General features: G+C 45.3%; 1 protein-coding gene across 1 annotated transcript in view; it reads right to left on the bottom strand.

Annotated features, from left to right (window-relative positions):
* Wdfy4 (WDFY family member 4) overlaps window positions 1–18,044 on the bottom strand; it is a 248,056-nt gene that overhangs the window by 68,082 nt on the left and 161,930 nt on the right. Inside the window, exons 44-45 of the mRNA XM_090345544.1 lie at window positions 7,397–7,545; window positions 821–941 (exon numbers count right to left, since the gene is read on the bottom strand). Coding sequence (XP_090201670.1) covers window positions 821–941; window positions 7,397–7,545 — 270 coding nt within the window. The remainder of the gene's footprint in view (window positions 1–820; window positions 942–7,396; window positions 7,546–18,044) is intronic.

The following is an 18,044-nucleotide window of genomic DNA, read 5'->3' as shown; positions in this document are numbered from 1 at the left end:
TAAAGGTCTTCGGAAAGGAGCGAGCATTTCCTGTAAATAGCTAGGAACCTCAGCTAACAATGGGGTGGCTCTGGGAGATGCCATCACACAGGGCAGTCAGCAGGTCTCCAAACTACCCGGCCTAGGAAACCATGGGGAACCCAGAGCGGGCCCAACAGTAGTGGGAAGATGGGGAGCAGGGGAGAGGGGCCTGTAACAGGGAGGAGGTGTCAGCAGGGCCAGCAGCCACCAGCCTGAGCCATCAAGCTATCTGGCAATGCAGTGTAGCTAAAGTGCCCTAAATTCCTAAATCTCCAAGGCAACCCTGGAGTATGTGGACAAAAAGAAAGAAGAAAGGTTGCTGGGTGCTGGTGGCTCACACCTGTAATCCTCACTAGTCAGGAGGCTGAGATCTGAGAAGCGTGGTTCAGTGCCAGCCTGAGCAGGGAAACCTGTGAGATTCTTAACTCCAATGAACCAGCAAAAGACTGGAAGTGAGGTGTGGCTCAAGTAGTAGAGCCCCATCCTTGTGTGCAAAGACCAAGGGAGAGCACCAGGCCCTGAGCTCAAGCCACCACCATCCTCCCCACATATCCACTCACACAAAAAAGCAAAGAGGCAAAGAGGCTGGATCCTCAGTGACCCAGTGAGCAAGGAAATTGGCCCCAAAGCCAATACCCTGGACTGGAGACAGTATGGAAGGCAGAGCCACCAGCATCTGGGCCCCGACACTCACCTGAGACTCACAGGAGTACCCCAAGGGCCGTACACAGGGGCCACGTGCAGGGGCCCAGCTGACCTGTCCCACCAGGCCACAGCCTTCCACTAGCCTCTGACATACCTGCAAGAGGAAGCGGGCCTGCCGGAGCTCCTTGAGGTCCTTATAGCTATGGCGCTGGCAGGAGTAATGATCTGATAGCCTGTCTTTGCTGCACAGGCTGAAAATGAAGGGGTCGCTGATGCTGGAAAGGAAACATGATGAGCAGAGATCAAGTTCTGACATGCGTAGAAGGGGGTGCTGGACGGGCTCTGCCCATCTCTTGCCCTCCAGTGGTCCTGCACAAAAAATTTCCAGGGACAAGGTAGAGGAGGCTGTGGTTTTGCCAGCTGGCAAGCCATTTCTAAGTGCTGGGGCAAATTCACTCCAGCACCCGGAGCTCTGCTGCCCTTGGAGTAGAGAGAGGGGCCAGCCTCATCAGGTGAGGGCATGGAGAAGGTCACCACAGGGCGTGTGCAGGAAATGGCAAACTCAGAACACTTCCTGGTGCAGGTCTCTGGGAGAAGGTGCTAAAACACGTGGTCCTCCAGTCCTCTGGATATTTTGCTCATCCTGTCCCCACCTTCCCCTCCCCCGCCCCCCTGAGAGCTCTATCTAGGCTGCACTGAAATCCTGGGTGTGCCCAGCCTGAGACAAAAAGGGATTCACTCAATGCTGAGGATACCACTTAATCACACAGGAAAAAACCAGAACTCATTTCGATTGTGACACCCAGGCTTGGGGGATGGAAAGAGGAGGGAGAAAATTCTGTGTGTGTGTGTGTGTGTGTGTGTGTGTGTGTACGTGTGTGTGCACTATCCCCTAGTTTTTTTCCACTCAATGCTGGCACTCTACCACTTATGACACAGTTCTACTTCTGGCTTTTTGGTGGTTAACAGAAGATGAAAATCTCACAGATGTTCCGCTTCTGCTTCCTGCTAACTTCAAACTTCTTACTTCACATCTCAGTCTCCTTAGATGGGAGAAGCTTATGGTAGCTGCCAAATTGGAAAGGGATCCCACTGGCTCACCAAGAGCCCAAACAGATAGTGGCGAGTGGACTGGTCCATTCAGGGCTCTGTGACCATGCTCAGGTCTTCGGATTTTAGACCAAGTGTACGTGACAAATCAGAAGTCCTTCTGCCAGCCACCAGGAGATGGGTGGGCAGATGCTCAATTAGATTAAAGGTAAACTCTCAAGATTTTATGGAAGAGTAGGGTGTGACTTTTGAAATGACACAGCTCCTGTTACCTGTGTATCTTAACCATTGTTGGCATTTTTTTGTAAGTAAACCATTTACAAGCTTTAAATAACTTTTTGATGATGAATTATTGCAGTTTTCTGGTTTATTGGTATTGTGGTTATTATTTCCGCGCGTGTGTGTGTGTGTGTGTGTGTGTGTGTGTGTGTGTGTGTGTCTATTTACTAATACTGGGACTTGAACTTGGGGTCCTGCATTCTTGTTTTGCTTTCTCTGCTCCAAGTTAGCACTCTACCATTGAGCCACTAGAGCTCTCTCCTAGAGACACCTTATGAACTCCTACACAAGCACCTCAGGACCCCTCCTATCTAGAGGGAACTTGGCTTATCTTTATAGTCAATGTCTTTGCTGTTTTACTTCTCCCTCTTTGAGACCACAGAGACAAAGGACCTGATCCAAGGCTTGCAATTCCTGGGTATCAACTGTAGGGCAGCAGGAAAATCCATGCAGTGCTCGACTCTGAAGAGGAAAACTCAAGTTCTTTGGGAACCTTCCTGCCCATCTCCGAGTAGCACCTGCAGACGCTCAGCTCTGAGGAATAACTCTAGCACTGATCAAAAATAAAATATGAGCCAGTGTGCCAATGGCTCACACCTGTGATCCCAGCTACTCAGGAGGCTGAGATATAAGGATCAGGGTTTGAAGACAGCTGAGGCAGTAAAGTCCATGGGATCCCCAATTAACAACCAAAAAAACAAATATATATATATATATTGTATATATAAATATAATGTGGTTGTATGTATGCATGTATTTATATATGTGTAAATGTAAATATACATGTGCATATGTACATGCACACATATATGTGTGTACGTATGTATGTATGTATGTATAATGTGGCTATGTGTCTTTAGGTCTAGACACGTCTGCCAGATGCTTTCATTCAAATTGGCTGCTGGCCTTTTGCATATTACTAATGCTTCTTCGGATTCTGATCTAAACTTCCCTTCCACTTCTCTGGCTCCCACTGGGCCAGGGATACCCTTCCCTCCTCCCCTAGGTTGAGTCCACACAACATTTCACATGAAGGCCTGGCAAGAATGACAGCCACAAATCCCATGTGTGCCCAAGGCTGTTGCTATAGGAACACAGCAATGTCCTCAACACTGCGACTGCCCATTTGTTTCACTTCTGCCCTCTGCAGGTGGTGCCAGGCACAGGTCTTTTCCCAGGGTTCTCTGCCCCCTTATCCTACTCTGAACCCTGGCAGAGTAGGATAAGGGGGCACCAAGTACTTCCCCATCTGCTGGTGAACCTGACCCTCCCCGACAGAAGCCCCACTGGGCACACACTACCCTTGGTCCCAGGATATAAGGCAGGAAACTGCATTCCAGAGAGACTGAGACCTCTCCTAGGACATGTGGTTATTAAGAGCTAGCACTTGGATTCAAACACAGAGCTTCTGATCCTAGATGAAAGCGTTTCCAGTGCTATCTTCCTTCCCTGAGGAGGTTTCCTTAAAGTTGTTACAGAGCTCCTCCTGCCAGCACTCTCTTCTCACCTTGCCTCCTGCTTATGGATTCTGTGATCTAGGACTCTGAAACACTGAAAGCATGAGAAAGAATGTGCTGGGCAAGTGGAAGGGGCTTACGGGTCTTGAGTATAGGAGCTGTATGATCTTATAGGACAAGAATTGTCAAACAGACTAGAATCTTCAGAAAAGCTGTCTTTATTTTGAGTGTTGGGGCTTGAACTCAGGGCCTGGGTACTGACCCTGAGCTTCTTTTGCTCAGGGCCAGCACTCTACCACTTGAACCACAAGGCCACCTTCAGCTTTTTCTGAATAGTTTATTGGAGATAAGAGTCTCACAGATTTTCCTGCCTGGGCTGGCTTCAAACCCCAGTCCTCAGATCTCAGCCTTCAGAGTAGCTAGAATTACAAAAAGCTAAATTGTATGCATTTTTGAATTCACAGGTGTCTCTGACAACATTTCCTACGTGTGAAGAATAAATCCGAGCTCAGGCGTCACAGGCCCATAGGTATAAAGGGGCAGCTTGTCTACAGTCTTCTTTTGAGACATCAGCAGCTGTGGTTCCCAGGACATTGTCACCATGCTACTTTCCCACAGCTACCAGGTAACTTCATATAAAGACTGCCAGGGTGGTCACAACAGGACTTTCAATATCCTTATTAGAGGAATCATAGTTAGCTAAGTAACAGTCATCACCCTGATTGACCCCGTCCTTGCCAGCACGAGTAGATATCAGAAATATATTTTGAGCTGAGTGCCAGTCCCTCATGCCTATAATACAAGTTATTTATTCAGAAGCCTGAGATATGAAGATCAAGGTTCAAAGCCAGCCAAGGCAGGAAACTCTATGAGACTCCTATCCTTGATTAAGCACCCGAAAAGGCAGAAGTGGTAAGAGTGCTAGCCTTGAGCAAAAAAGCTTAAAGATGGTGTCCAGGTGTTCAAGCTCTAGGTACAGCACAGAACAAACGAAAGAAAGAAAGAAAGGAAGGAAGGAAGGAAGGAAGGAAGGAAGGAAGAAAGAGAGAGAGAGAGGGGAGAGGGAGGGAGAGGAGGGAGGGAGTGAGAGAGAGAGAGAGAGAGAGAGAGAGAGAGAGAGAGAGAGAGAGAGAGAAGAAGGGAAGGAGGGAGGGAGGGAAGAACTGCAATTTGCTCTCCACCTTCATTTGAAATTACTCAGTAACTGTTTGAATTGCCTCAAATGTGTCCCTGGAACCTGTCACTCAATCACAAGATCTTCACTGGGCTCAGACCATGTCTGACTTGCCCCTTTGTACTTGAAGAATCCTCGGGCTCCCTACCATAGTTTAGGTTCCTACAAAATGGATCAAATGTTCTGTTACAGACTAAATTGGTCATTATTTTGCATCAAATGATAACTAACCCCAAAGGGATAGGTTAAGATTAGAATGTGACTCTAATGGAAATTGGGCATTTCAAAGATCTTCAGGTTAAAATGAGGTCACGCAGCCTAACTAGTTTTTCATAAAAAGGGGAAAACACTGAGGGAAGACGAGGTGATGACACAAAAGGAGAAAGTAGCCATGTGACACATGATTAGCCAAGGAATACCAGGACTGTCCACAAATCCACAAGCAGGAAGAAATGAGAAAGGGTTCCCCTAAACCTGAGCAGTCAAGAGAACAAAGCTCTGCTCACACCTTGGTTTTGTACTTCTAGCTTTTGGGGCTATGACACAATAAAACTTAGTTAGCTTTGCTTTTCTAAGCCATTCAGATGTTGACAGCCCTGGAAAACTAAATGTAGCCAAGGAGGAAACTCAGTGAAAAATAAAAGTTAATCTTCTTAGAAAGTTTCTACTAAAATATCTCCATAAATAAGTCCAATCAGCCAGGGGGGAAGTTGCAGTGTTCTTAGGCTTTGTTCAGAGGGTTTTATGGTACATCCGAGAGTCTCTTTCAAGGTCTAACGATCAACTGTACTCAACTTGATAAGAGTCTTTTAGAGAAGCATTTCAAGGTTGACTTAGCTTTATTTTTAACAGGCTTATTTATGTATCTTGTTGGTCTCCATGGTCAAAATCAGACGCAATCCCCATTGATCTGACATGATCTACAAGCCTGTCTCTGAGAACCATCTCTCTAGGAATGCCAGGAGTTTCTTTAGACAGTAGACAAGACTCAGGAGGGGTTGGTGCTGTCTGATTAACAAACATTTCTTTGAGGTATGGTAACTAAAATTACCTGTGCAATTCCCCACAGACATGCTTGTGTAGAAATTTGTTCTCACTCTACTCTTCATTCTAGAAAAGTACCTTTCCAGACAGGGAAGTCTCTCTTGTCATTGTAAATCAAGTGAATGTGTTCAATCTAACCACTGGGCTTCTATTCAGAGTGCAGAAGGGAGTCGATTTGATCATGATTAGAAGTACCTCATAAACACAATGTACCTAATCAATACTATCTTATCTAACACCAGCTCAATCCAAACCCAGGTGGAGTGTGAGACGATAGATTATGCAAACCTACACATGGACACGCTGTGTCCACAGGTAGAGTAGAAAGCTTTCATCAGCGCCTCCCCCCAGAAAAAAAAGCAACTCTGCAGACCCATTGTCACTATTGATCAGTATCAATAAAACATGAGCAATAAGATGAGAAGAGTGTGCCAAGTATTAATTATGTTCCTTCTGCCTTGGAAAAGCACAGAAGACTTGCAGCAATCAGTGAGCATTTGATATGAATAAAAGATGGAAATTAGCAGAGAGAAAGATGCCAAGAACTAGAAAGCAAATCTAAATCTAGAGAGGGTGGGCTGACAGCTCCCCTTCCACACCCGCTGTCTCAAGCTTCCTGACACAGACCCAGGGGATTCAACTTCTTACCCACTAGCAGATGATAACTTTCATTTGTTTGTCAGTAACCTAAGCAAATGGTAGAATCCCTCCAAGCTGGGAACTTAGTAACATCTCAGTTCCTACCCCAGGCCTTTTGGGTTAGAAATTAGAGAGTCATCAGGGCCCAGGAATCTGCATTCCAATGAAACCTCTGGGGAATTCAGATGTGAAGTAGCCTGCAAAATCACACAGATGAGAATGTATACTTTCATCGTGTACCCTTGCTAACCACAAGAGAAAGCCTGTCTCTGCACTGGTAATCTTCTTCCCAACATATTTCAAAGCAAGGATCAAATGAAAATTATAACTTCACAATGGGACTTTTAGAACAACTGCCACCCCAGTCAATTTGATGTTGAATAGCTGTACTTTATGAACACAAGAGAATTGCTCAGTAAGAGCTAGTTGAATGCAGAGAATTGATCGGGAAGGCTAGTTGAATGCAGATAGATTCGAACGTGCTTGCTGCTAAAGAAGGACTTCAGAATTTCCTGCTGAAGATGTCAAATATTGATGTCAAAATGACTGATGATTTCTTCCCAGACCTCCCCCATCCTCCAAAAGCCATCTCCTCAGGAAGCCTTCCATCCAGCACACCAGTTACAGACCATCTAAGTTTGGAAGTCCAAGTGCCTTCACTGCTCTCTGAAAACAGTGTGCTCTGTCCTCTCCTCCAAAGAACCTGTCTATGCTGTTTATGTTCTGGGCTGCAAGCAGGGTCATGTCTACTGTGCAGGCACGGAGTGATGATCAGCCAACAAATCACTAAATATGTAGCTGCCTTACATATTTACGTGACTGGCTTCCATTACCCAAGAACCTGAGGAAATATCCACAAGGACCATGCTCCACTCCGTCCCAGGAGAAACACAGGGTGCAGCCATGCTGCGCCCTGTTCCAGACACTGGCTTTGGGAAACCACCGCACCGTGGACGGTTTATGCCTGTAGGTGGCTGTTGTGTGTCCTGATTCCATTTCAGGGTCCAAGTCAACAAGAGGAACCAAATGAGAGTTTGGAAGATAGGGGTGGCTGGGGCAAATCTACTGGAGGAGGTGAAGAACTCACTTGGATAAGCAGTGGCGGGTGCAGTAGACATCGCCCGTGGGGGACAGGGTGAAGTTCTCGCAGATGTAGAAGTGCTGCTGACCGAGAAGCAGGACGCCTTCTGAGACCAGGTGGCCTTGCACGATGACCAGCGGGATCTTCTGTATCACCTGGAGAGACAGAACACCAGTCAGGCTGTGCGCACACAGAAGGGGACAGTGACCAGCCATCTGCAGGCCACCAGCAGGCAGGCAGGGGTAATGGGGGGTCTTCTAAGAATGACAGGCACATAGCCCGTCAGGAGACTGAGATCTGAGGAACACACCACAAAGTCAGCCCAAGCAGACAAATCTGTGTGACTCTTATCTTCAATTAAACAGCATAAAGCTGCCAGTGGGACTGTAGTTCAAGTGGCAGAGTGCCAGTCTTGAGCAAAAATGCTGAAAATGAGAGTGAGGCCTAGACTTCAAGTGAGGCCTACACACACACACACACACACACACACACACACACACACACTGATAAGCTATTCACAGACTGTGTGGCACGTCAGCACTCAATACCCTATGAAAGTTTTAATCTGCTCCAAATCTGTACCACGCTCTCCCACGCATGTGCTGCTTATTGCTGGGTTAAGACCCTGCCAAGTGGCTGTATGGGACTGTGGTACCTGGCATATTGTATATACATTTATTTGTCTATTTGAATCAGGGACGAGAAGGAGAAAAACAAGATGATGAGACAAAGGCCAAAGGATGAACCAGTGTAACCACAATACCCACAAGACAATATGTTGGAAATGAACTTAACAACTTGGGAAGAGAAAGTGGAAGAAAAACATGGGAAGGGTTAACAATGTTAAAAAAAAATGATGTGCTCACTACCTTACAAATGTAACTGTAACCCCTCTATACATCATCCTGATAATAAAAATTTTTAAAAGACACTGCAGCGTTCTTTCTCTCACTTTGATCCTCTCTTCCCAACCCTGCAACACATTTTGCAGTCAATTGTGAAGTAAATTAACCAAGCACAAAATCCTTTAGTTACAGAAAAAGAATGTTTCCAAACCGGACACTGTAATACTAGCTACTCAGGAGGCTGAGATCTGAGAATCCTAGTCCAAAGCCAGCCAGCACAGGAAAGTCTGTGAGACTCTTATCTCCAATTAATCACCAGAAAACCAGAAGTTGTGCTGTGCCTCCAAGGGGTAGAGCTCTAACATGGAGTGCAGATACTCAGGGACAGCGCCCAGGCCCTGAGTTCAAGCCCCACAACCGACAAAAACAATTTCAGGAATCAGTGGGTCCGTGGCTGAGGCAGACCTTGAACCCATGTCTGCCCAGCCCAAGTGTAAGATGGAACTGCTGCCTCTACAAGACCAAGGCAACTGTGTGTAGAGGATGCTCAGTGTCCAGACCCCTTGTCCTAGGCCACCGCATGTGCTGTCCAGCTAGGGAAGAGCTGGTAGCTCTCCAGAACTCCTTCAGCTACAGACAACACCTGGCCCACATCATATCCCCTTCCCAAGAGCAGCCTGTGCCCAACCCTTGCTCACTATGGGGGAGAGGCTCATCCTCCTTGCCTCTACTCAACACCACCCTGAAGAACCAATCCTAGACCTCCAGCTCCTGGGGTGGGATCTGACCTGCATTGAATCTAAACTTCTCTATTGGAGCTACAAACTGCATTCCAATCCTCCACCTCATCTCAGGCTCATCATTAACTTCCCAGCAAATCACACTTGTGACAGTGATTGCAAGCCTCACATGTAGTAAGGACAAAACAGGTCCTTCCCTACCACAGAGCCCTGGAAGGACAGCAAGGAGACTAAAGAGACTGAGAATGAGGCCAAGACCAACAGTATTTTCAGGGAATACATGCTAATATTAGCCATACAAAAGCAGGCAATCTGAGGAGAAAAAGCAAGGTAAGAGGTCAGATCAGTCCCCCAGTATTATGGTTTGAATATCATCTGTCATCACTTGAACTCATGTAGAAGCTTAATTCCCAAAAAGAGCAGAACAGCAGGGGATCAGTAAAGCCATTGAAGAGCTGATTAGCTCCTGAAAATGGACTGTCAGTCTGTAGCTGTAGTCAGTTGTAATAAATTGAGTTAGACATGTTTGGCTCATTTGCTTTCTTCTTGTCTCACCATGTGATTCTCTTTCTGTCGCTCTGTCCCTGTCTCTCTGTCTCTCTCTCTCAGACACACACACACACACACACACACACACACACACACACACACACACACACACACACACACTGCAATTATATCCAGTACGAGACCTTCACTAGAAGCCAGACACTGGCAACATATTGCTTTGACTTTCTATCCACCAGAACTGTGTAACAAAATAAACCTCTCTTTTTAATAGTCATCACTCAACATCAGGTATTTTGTTACAGCAATGGAAAAGGGACTGAATGTCACTGTCTGGGACAAAGCTAAGCTAAGCTTTGCTCGTGTTTGGGAGCAATGATGAGGTCACAGAGGTAAGACGTAGAAAGCTGACCCTGCATACCAGTTTTCCAAACCAGTTCATCAAATAGGCTTAGTCAGAGTCAGGGCCAATGCCAGAAAATTAAGATGAACTGAGGATTTGTTCCAAGACAAGCATTAACCACTACAGTCTGAGGTGAGTTGATGCTGAACAATTTTTCCTTGGTAAAGAGAAGCTCTTGTAGCCAAGCCTGCTACATACAGTTGGGTGTCTGCGCCTCTCCTAAGTCCACTTTGTGAGAGACCCTGGCCCTCAGGCATCTTCAAGCTGCAGAATCTAATGCAGACTGGTTTCCAATTTCATTCCCTCATCCAGCTATGATCAGGAGAGGGAGTGCAGCTTCTCTGGTCTTCCCAGAGGCTGTCACCACCCTCACATGACCACAGATGCACCTTACTATAGTTTGACAACGTTCCACTGTACAGGAGTGTGCAAGCGATATGCATTTCATAAAAAACCAGTTTGGATTGTGAATTTTGTGATCTTTTCCCAGGCTAGAAGCAATTCTGCTTGAATCTTTCTCAAGATGCTGAGCAGAGCAATGAGCCATAGCTCCCAGCTGGCCTCAGTGTCACAAGAGAAACAGGCAAGACTCTATGGGGAGATATGTGCCAGGCTGTGATGTTTGGAAGGTCCAGAGGATTCAATGTATTTTCAACTTCAAATATTTTCATTGTATCAGGACTGGGTTGTTAACCCCAGGAGAAATCTAGGAGCATTTGTATATTTTCTTAAAGAGCTCTATTATTGTTCTCGTTGTTGCTGTTGTTGTTATTGTGGCTGTTATCTTGGTACTTCGATTGGAATTTAAGGGGATCAGATTCTCTACTGTTTGAGCCCTTTAACCCTTTTTGCTTTAACTATTTTCCAGACAGGGTCTCAAGTTCCTGCCCAGGGCCAGGTTTGGACCACAATCCTTCTACCTTTGCCTACACACACACACACACACACACACACACACACACACACACACACACACACACACACACAAATACAAACATCACAGGTTCCCTGTCTCCTGTCATATTACCAGCAAGACAGACATCATTAGTTATGGACCTTTGGTTCTTCATACCCAAAGAAACTTGTTTTCCTTATAAAGCTACCATGTTCCAACTATTTCACTGTAGCAACACAAAACAAACTAATTCAGAGGACTGCACCAGGCTGTTTAAACTTTCTCTCACATAACTTTTACAGATGAAGCACAAAGGAGAGTCTATCTTCAAATTTACACACCGACAACAAATTTACACATTGTACCAGCCATGGCCTAAGCACCTCCAGAAACTCTCCCCTCCTGGTGGGCAGAGGTCTCCTCACAACCTCTGAAGGGCGGGCACGGGGGCTCTGAGCTCAGGCCGTAATCGGGGGCTTCCCTTTCGGGAGACTTAAGTAACAACCAGAATAAACCAAACCACAAGAAAAATGTCTGGTGAGTGCTGGGTTAATAGCTTAGAAATTGATCCTGCTAGAAGAGAAATGGCATTTTAAAAACGAGAAAATGAGCCCAAGTGAACTATTACTTGCTCTTCCATTTAAATTAGCCCTGGGACGGTGCCTCCCTGCGTTACTTATGATTACAAAATCCCCCGTGCCACGAGGCTATCGACCACTCTGAGAACAAGTGGAACTTTTGCTTTATAAGAAGAACTTTCTAAAAGTCAGCCAGATGATATAGTATCATACTCGATGGGTGGAGGGCTAAGAAGGTGGCTGTATCTCGCTCTGTGTCTGATGACAAATGGATTGTCTAGAGATTCTGAAGTTCTGGAGCTAAGGTTGGAAGGGTGACAGTCCCCTGGGGCATTTGGTGGGCACTCTCATTAGCACATTCTCCCACAGCCAGGCCTCAGTGGTTCCCCCACAGAGAGCTAGGCCAACCAGAGTCCTCTGCAGACATCCTCAGGGTTGTTAGTTAGCAATGCAATGCAGGATTCAAAATTTGCAGGTGGAACAACTGAAGAATAGAAATCACTGAAAGCACCCATGCATCAATTCTCTTGTGTTCTCTGTGATGTGTGCAGGATGAGTGAGTCTTTGCCTTGCTCACACTTATTTATTTATTCATTTATTTGCTTATTTATTTATTAAACTTCGGGTCTTGTATTTCCACTTGGCTTTTGGGCTCAAGACTGGCATGCTAACATTTGAGCCATGGTTCCACTTTGGACTTCTTGATGGTTAAATGGAGAAAAGAGTCTTAAGAAGTTGTCTGTCTTAGTTGGCCTTGAACTCTAATCCTCCGATCTCAGTCTCCTTTGTAGCCAGAATTACAGGTAGGAGCCACCAGTGTCAGCCTTGCTCACATTTATCATCTGTCCCCATCTACATTGAGAAAGACTAGCATATGGAAGAAGTTACAGCCATTCCTGGCATTCTATACCACTTTCACAGCTGTTTCAAGTTCCTTGTATGAATAATAGAATATTTGCATGTAACTTAAGCATCTCCTCCCTTATACTTTAAGTCCTCTCTAGATGACTTAAGATGCCTAATATAATGCAATGTCAGTGTTATTAAAATAGTTGTTATTATGTGTCTTGGCTTAGTTAAGTGAAAAAAATAGTTGTCATGTTGCATTTTGGGGTAATAATGACAATAATGTTTAGTACAGATGTGATTTTTTAAATTATTTTTTGATCTACTGTGATTGAATCCTTGAATGTAGAGCCTGAAGATACAGAAAGCTGACTGTACACTCTATTTTCTTTCTTTTTTTTTCTTTATTTGTCATTTGTGGGGCTTGAACTCAGGACCTGAACACTGTCCTTGACCCTCTTTGGACTCAAGGCTAGCGCTCCACCACTTGAACCATAGCACCACTTCCGGTTTTTTAGTGGTTAATTGGAGATAAGAATCTTATGGAGACTTTTCTAGCTTGAACCTCAATCCTTAGATCTCAGCCTCCTGAGTAGCTAGGATTACAAGTGTGAGCAACCAGCACCTAGCTTCCATTAAAAAAAATAAGGCAAAAACTGCTCATAAGGAAAAAAATACTAATATCAAAAAGTGGAAAGGGGGCCAGGAGCATAGCCTAGTGGTAGAGTGCCCGCCTAGCATACACAAAGCCCTGGGTTCGATTCCTTGGTACCACATACACAGAAAAAGCCAGAAGTGGTGCTGTGGCTCAAGTAAAAGAGCACTAGCCTTGGGCAAAAAGTGTGCAACAACAGTGCCCAAGCCCTGAGTGCAAACCTCAGGATTGGCAAAATAAATAACTAAATAAATATGGAGAGGCCTTCATCATGAACTCTGGTATGTGCTTTGGCCACAACTATTTGGAGTGTCTAGTAACACTGCAATCAATATATGTTAAAATGCTATGGGGAAAGAGGGGTGACCCTGATAAAGATGCATCATATTCATAAACTGCTTTGTTGAATATCAACTCATTTTGTACAACTACTTAAAGATAATAAAACTATACATATGTATATACATATTTTTAAAGCACTATAGAGATCCTGCACAGAAATATGTGCAACAGTTAGCAATTATGGAAAGAAATCTAGTGTGTGGATCTCTTTGTATTACTGAGTCTTCCAGGTTGAGACAAGGAGCAGGGACGCCCCCTGCCTGCCTACCTGTGTCAATGCCACAGGGAGCCTGCAAACAGCCTCTCAACTTTCCCAGCAAGCTCAGAGGACACCACATGGAAATGGCTATGGCTTTGAGGTTGTTTAGTTACTTCAGTATAGTGTGAAACATCACCAGCCCTGTAGAGTTCAAAGTGTGAGATTCTGCTCCTTGGCGAATGACTTGATACTGGATACATCTCTGGCCAGGGTCTCTCTGGCTCAGGAATTGTTAGAGCTTGTCCTGTGGTATCCCCACCCAGAAGGCTTATGTGGTAAATAAAGGCTTGGTTGCCAACTGGTGGGATTTTGATAAGGCTCTGTCATCATCATGAGTGGTTCAATCCATTTAGAATGATAGTTAAGTGTCATTATTGGAGGTACAGCCTGACCTAGAGGAAATAGGTCACTGGGAACATGCTCTAGTAGGGTATAACTTGTCCCTGGCCTCGGAAGGCTCTCTTTCTTTACTTCCTGGCTGCTACAGCCAGCCTCCTGTCCCACAAGTCCCCACCAGTCCCCATGAAATTCTACCTCTCTTCTGGCCCAAGTCATGGGAACAGTCAACCTCTAACAATATGTGCCAAAATAGATCTTTCCTCCTTTAATGTGTTTTTCTCAGCTAACTGGCATTCATTCAAAAACCTAGAACGGCCAGGTACCAGTGTCATCCTAGCTACTCAGGAGGGTGAGAGCTGGGGATCATGGTTTGAAGGCAGCCAGGGCAGGAAAAACTGGGACTCTGATCTCCAATTGACTGAAAAAAGCCAGAAATAGAGTTGTGGCTCAAGTGGAAGAGTGCTAGCTTTGAGTAAAAAAAAAAAAAAAAAAAAAAAAAAAAAAGCTCCAGGACAACCCTCAGGCCCCAGGGTCAGCACAAAAACCAAACCAAACCAAACCCCACCAAATTTAGCACACATGAAAATCACTTAGGCACCTCAATAAGTGCCATATCCCTGACAACATCCTTAGGAGTTTCTATTCAACATATGTAGAGTGTTACTTCAGAAGCCACCACTAATAAGCTCACCAGAGGATTCTGATCTAGATGATCCAAACACTAGACACTGACAAACTGGGCCATGTGCTGAGCTGCAGACCATGGGGTGACATCTGGTGTAAGCATGTTGCTCACGAGCCCTGCATCCATTCGACCTTCATTCATTTACCAGGTATGCAGCGAGGATTTGCATGTCCCACCCACTAGAAGGCACAAGGAGAGAAGGAGGGGAATGACAAAGAGGCCTTCAGGATGGGAAAAGTCTAGCAGAATGGGAGGGGAGGTACAGTGCTCTGAGTGTGTAGAGGAAGGTATCTTCCCCCGCTGGAGTGAGGAGAGGGAGACGTGAGAGAAGTGATCCAAGGAGGAAACCTAGGCTTAGGGGTCAAGAAGATTCAAAACGGGTGAGGAGAATCCAGGACACTGTCTTTAAATGAACATGCTTTCAGATTATAGATACTACTGTGCAAAAAAGCAAACAGTCAGCTGCCTATGTGTTTCACATGTGTGAGCATGTCCATTTCAGAGTGAGGGGGAAAGGTCATGGAGCCAGGTCAGAGATGACCTCTGTACAATGTCACAGAAAGTCTCGGAAAGCATTAAGGTGGGATGACACAGGCATCTGTGCACTGCACAAAATCATGGCAATTCACCCGGACAGGAAGCGTCAACATGGGACACAGCAATGATTATTAGCATGCTCTCTTGGAGTTCTCCATATAGCCTCACCTAAAACTGCTTTAGAAGAACTTGAGGGAGATGCTGCCGTCTCCTGTCTATAGGAAAAGGAAAGAAGGAAGGAAGGAGGAAGGAGAAGGGAGGGAGGGAAGGAGGGAGGGACCTGCTTTTGAGCTGTTCCTCAACACCATGGTCAAACTCATATTTTACATTGAGTATATATAAAACAAAAAGTCAGACGTTTAATTTTTCATGTAGTCAAAGAAAATAATAGCCAAATAAAGCATCACTGGCACTCTGACTCTGGATGGACCTAGAAGCTGCACAGAAGGGTGTAAGGGACTGTTTCCAACCATGCAGGGATGATCTGACAGGGGACTAAAATGACTGTACATTAAATCCATCACCCTCACATCAACAGAGCTGTGCACAGAGAACAACAGCCTTTGTGGTTCTGTGTATCATTAATCAATGATGTAAAGACAGTAGGGAATAACTGAATAATTACCATCCCAGGTGCTGCTGGAAGTGGCTGGAACCCAGTTGCTCAGACACAGAAATAAACTCCTTGCCTCCATCCTAGAATTCCAGGAGTGCCAGCTTATCCAGGGCTGGGCCAGAGCCTATGGTTCCAAAGGCCTATGGCAGGGACAGGCCACCAGGCTACGCCCCAGAGCCACATGGGTATCAGAACAACTGCTTCTGAGAGGGCAGGGGAAGTGGGGCCAGAATTTTATAGTGGGAGCAGGGACAAACCACCATGGCTCTGTCCTGAGGGCCTTCTCATAGAAATTTAGAAACGACACAAGGCCTATTAGATCTCCAAAAGACATCTGAATTAGGAGAATTCCCAGTTTAACATCAACGCTTGCAGGTTAATGGTGCCAGCCTGTGTGTGTGTGTGTGTGTGTGTGTGTGTGTGTGTGTGTGTGTGTGTGTGTGTGCACACCCTGTTTTGTGTATGAAGGAACATGTTCTGACTTCAAAAGTAGTGTACATTTCTTCCACCTTAGCCTCTGGCTCTGATATCCCCTAACTTGAAGACTTCCTATCCCATCAAGCCAAAGCTCTCATCTAATCATCTGTCTTATCTTCCACCTACCCAGGTGTGATAAAAAGTTCTTTATTGGTCAGGATATGCTGAAGACTCTTGAACATCCTTGTTCATTGCTGCACTATTCACAACAGCCAAACCCTACAATGAATGAGTGGCTCAAGAAAATGTGGTACACATACACTATGGAATTTTACTTATCTATTAGAAAAATATAGTATGATATTTGCAAGGAAATGGATGAATATAGAATAAATTGTGTTAAGTGAAGTAAGCCAGGTTCAGAGAGACAAGAGCACACTTTTTCTCTCATATGTAGAAGCTAGATCTAAAATAACAAATATGCACAATAACACCTATAAGGTTCAATGCATTTACACACAAACAAACTGACTAAAGGAGGATACAGTTAGGGAAGGAATCTAAAAGTATAACTCCTCTGAACAAGCAATGTACTGTTTTTCAAAATTTTTGCCAGGAAGTTGAAAAATGTTTCAGGGAAAGGACAAAGGGAGGCCCAGAAATGGGGGATGAAGAGTGAGCAGATGCATTCTATTCAATATACATATATGTAATTTACACAAATTACATATATGTATAGGATGACAAAATACATATTATGTACATTGTATTCAATATACATTATATATTCATATACATTATGAACTACATAACCTGAGGGCAGGGATGGGAAAATGGAGGAGAAGGAAGGAGCGACAGTGACCCCACACATTGTACTTATAACCTGACTGATGGAATTGTAACTTCTTTGCAGTAATATTGTAAATTTTTAAATTTTATTTAAAAAAATTAAATTTAGAAGACTCCCTTGGACCCTCAGAGTTTCCCATTCTGTTGGAAACACTGACTATATCTTGTCCCTAGCACGCATCATTCCTTTCAATCAGTCTATGTGGGAGTGGCTTCATGGATTCACTGGAGGCCCTCCCCTTCCTCAGAGCCATGGCATGAGTCCCAGGGTTCTCGGTATGGTAAGGATGTGATCATAACAGCTCTGAGCTCCCTCCATACAGAGTACAGAATGTCAGCAGGGCACACTGCACTCATTCAGCATTGCCACCAACTGATGAGACAAAGAGAAAAATCGCATTTTGAAGATAAAGGAAGTAACATCCATGGGACCCCCATCCCTTCCCAGAAGCCTGTGAATCACAGAGGTGAGACTGAGAATGGGTAAAGTTTGCACACGGCCCTCACGCAACCTCGGCCCAGTGGACCATGAAGCCTGGGTCAGGTGCCACGCCTGCTTCTCTAGGGATCGGGCCTGTCTGGAGGTCTGGTTCTACTGACCCTGGAGAGACTCAGTGCACAGCAGAAGCAACAGGTACAGCCAATGAAATGAATCGAGTCTGCTTGCAGCCACATACCAGGAGCTAACACCTATGACCTTAGCCACTCAGGAGGCTGTGATCTGGGGATCACCATTCAAAGCCATCCTGGCAGCGAGTCCATGAGACTCTTAGCTCCAATTAACCACTAAAGAGCCAGAGGTGGAGCCACGGCTCAAGTGGTAGAGCTCCAGCTTTGAGTAGAAAAGGCTAAGGGAGAGCACGCTAACCCTGAGCTCAAGTCCAGGTACTGGCACAACAATAAGCGAAATAATTAACAGTGCTTGCAAAGAACCAATGTCCAGGCAGAGGCAGAAACTCTTTGGCATGAGTGGCCCTGGAATTCTAGCTCACCTCCTCTGGAAGCCCACCCGTAGCCCTCCAGCAGGCTCAGGGGTACCCCCTTGCTAAGTGGGGGCTGACTACTCTCCTCTACCACATTCCCCTGCTGATTATGCAGGCTCTCATGTAAACATTCTGGGGACTCCTGCTGCCACAGCAAA

Source organism: Megascapheus bottae, chromosome 15, assembly GCF_031878675.1.
Source record: "Megascapheus bottae isolate mThoBot1 chromosome 15, mThoBot2.hap1, whole genome shotgun sequence".
NCBI lineage: Eukaryota > Metazoa > Chordata > Mammalia > Rodentia > Geomyidae > Megascapheus > Megascapheus bottae.
Note: the sequence above shows the minus strand (reverse complement) of the source record. Positions and strands in the feature narration are given on the sequence as shown.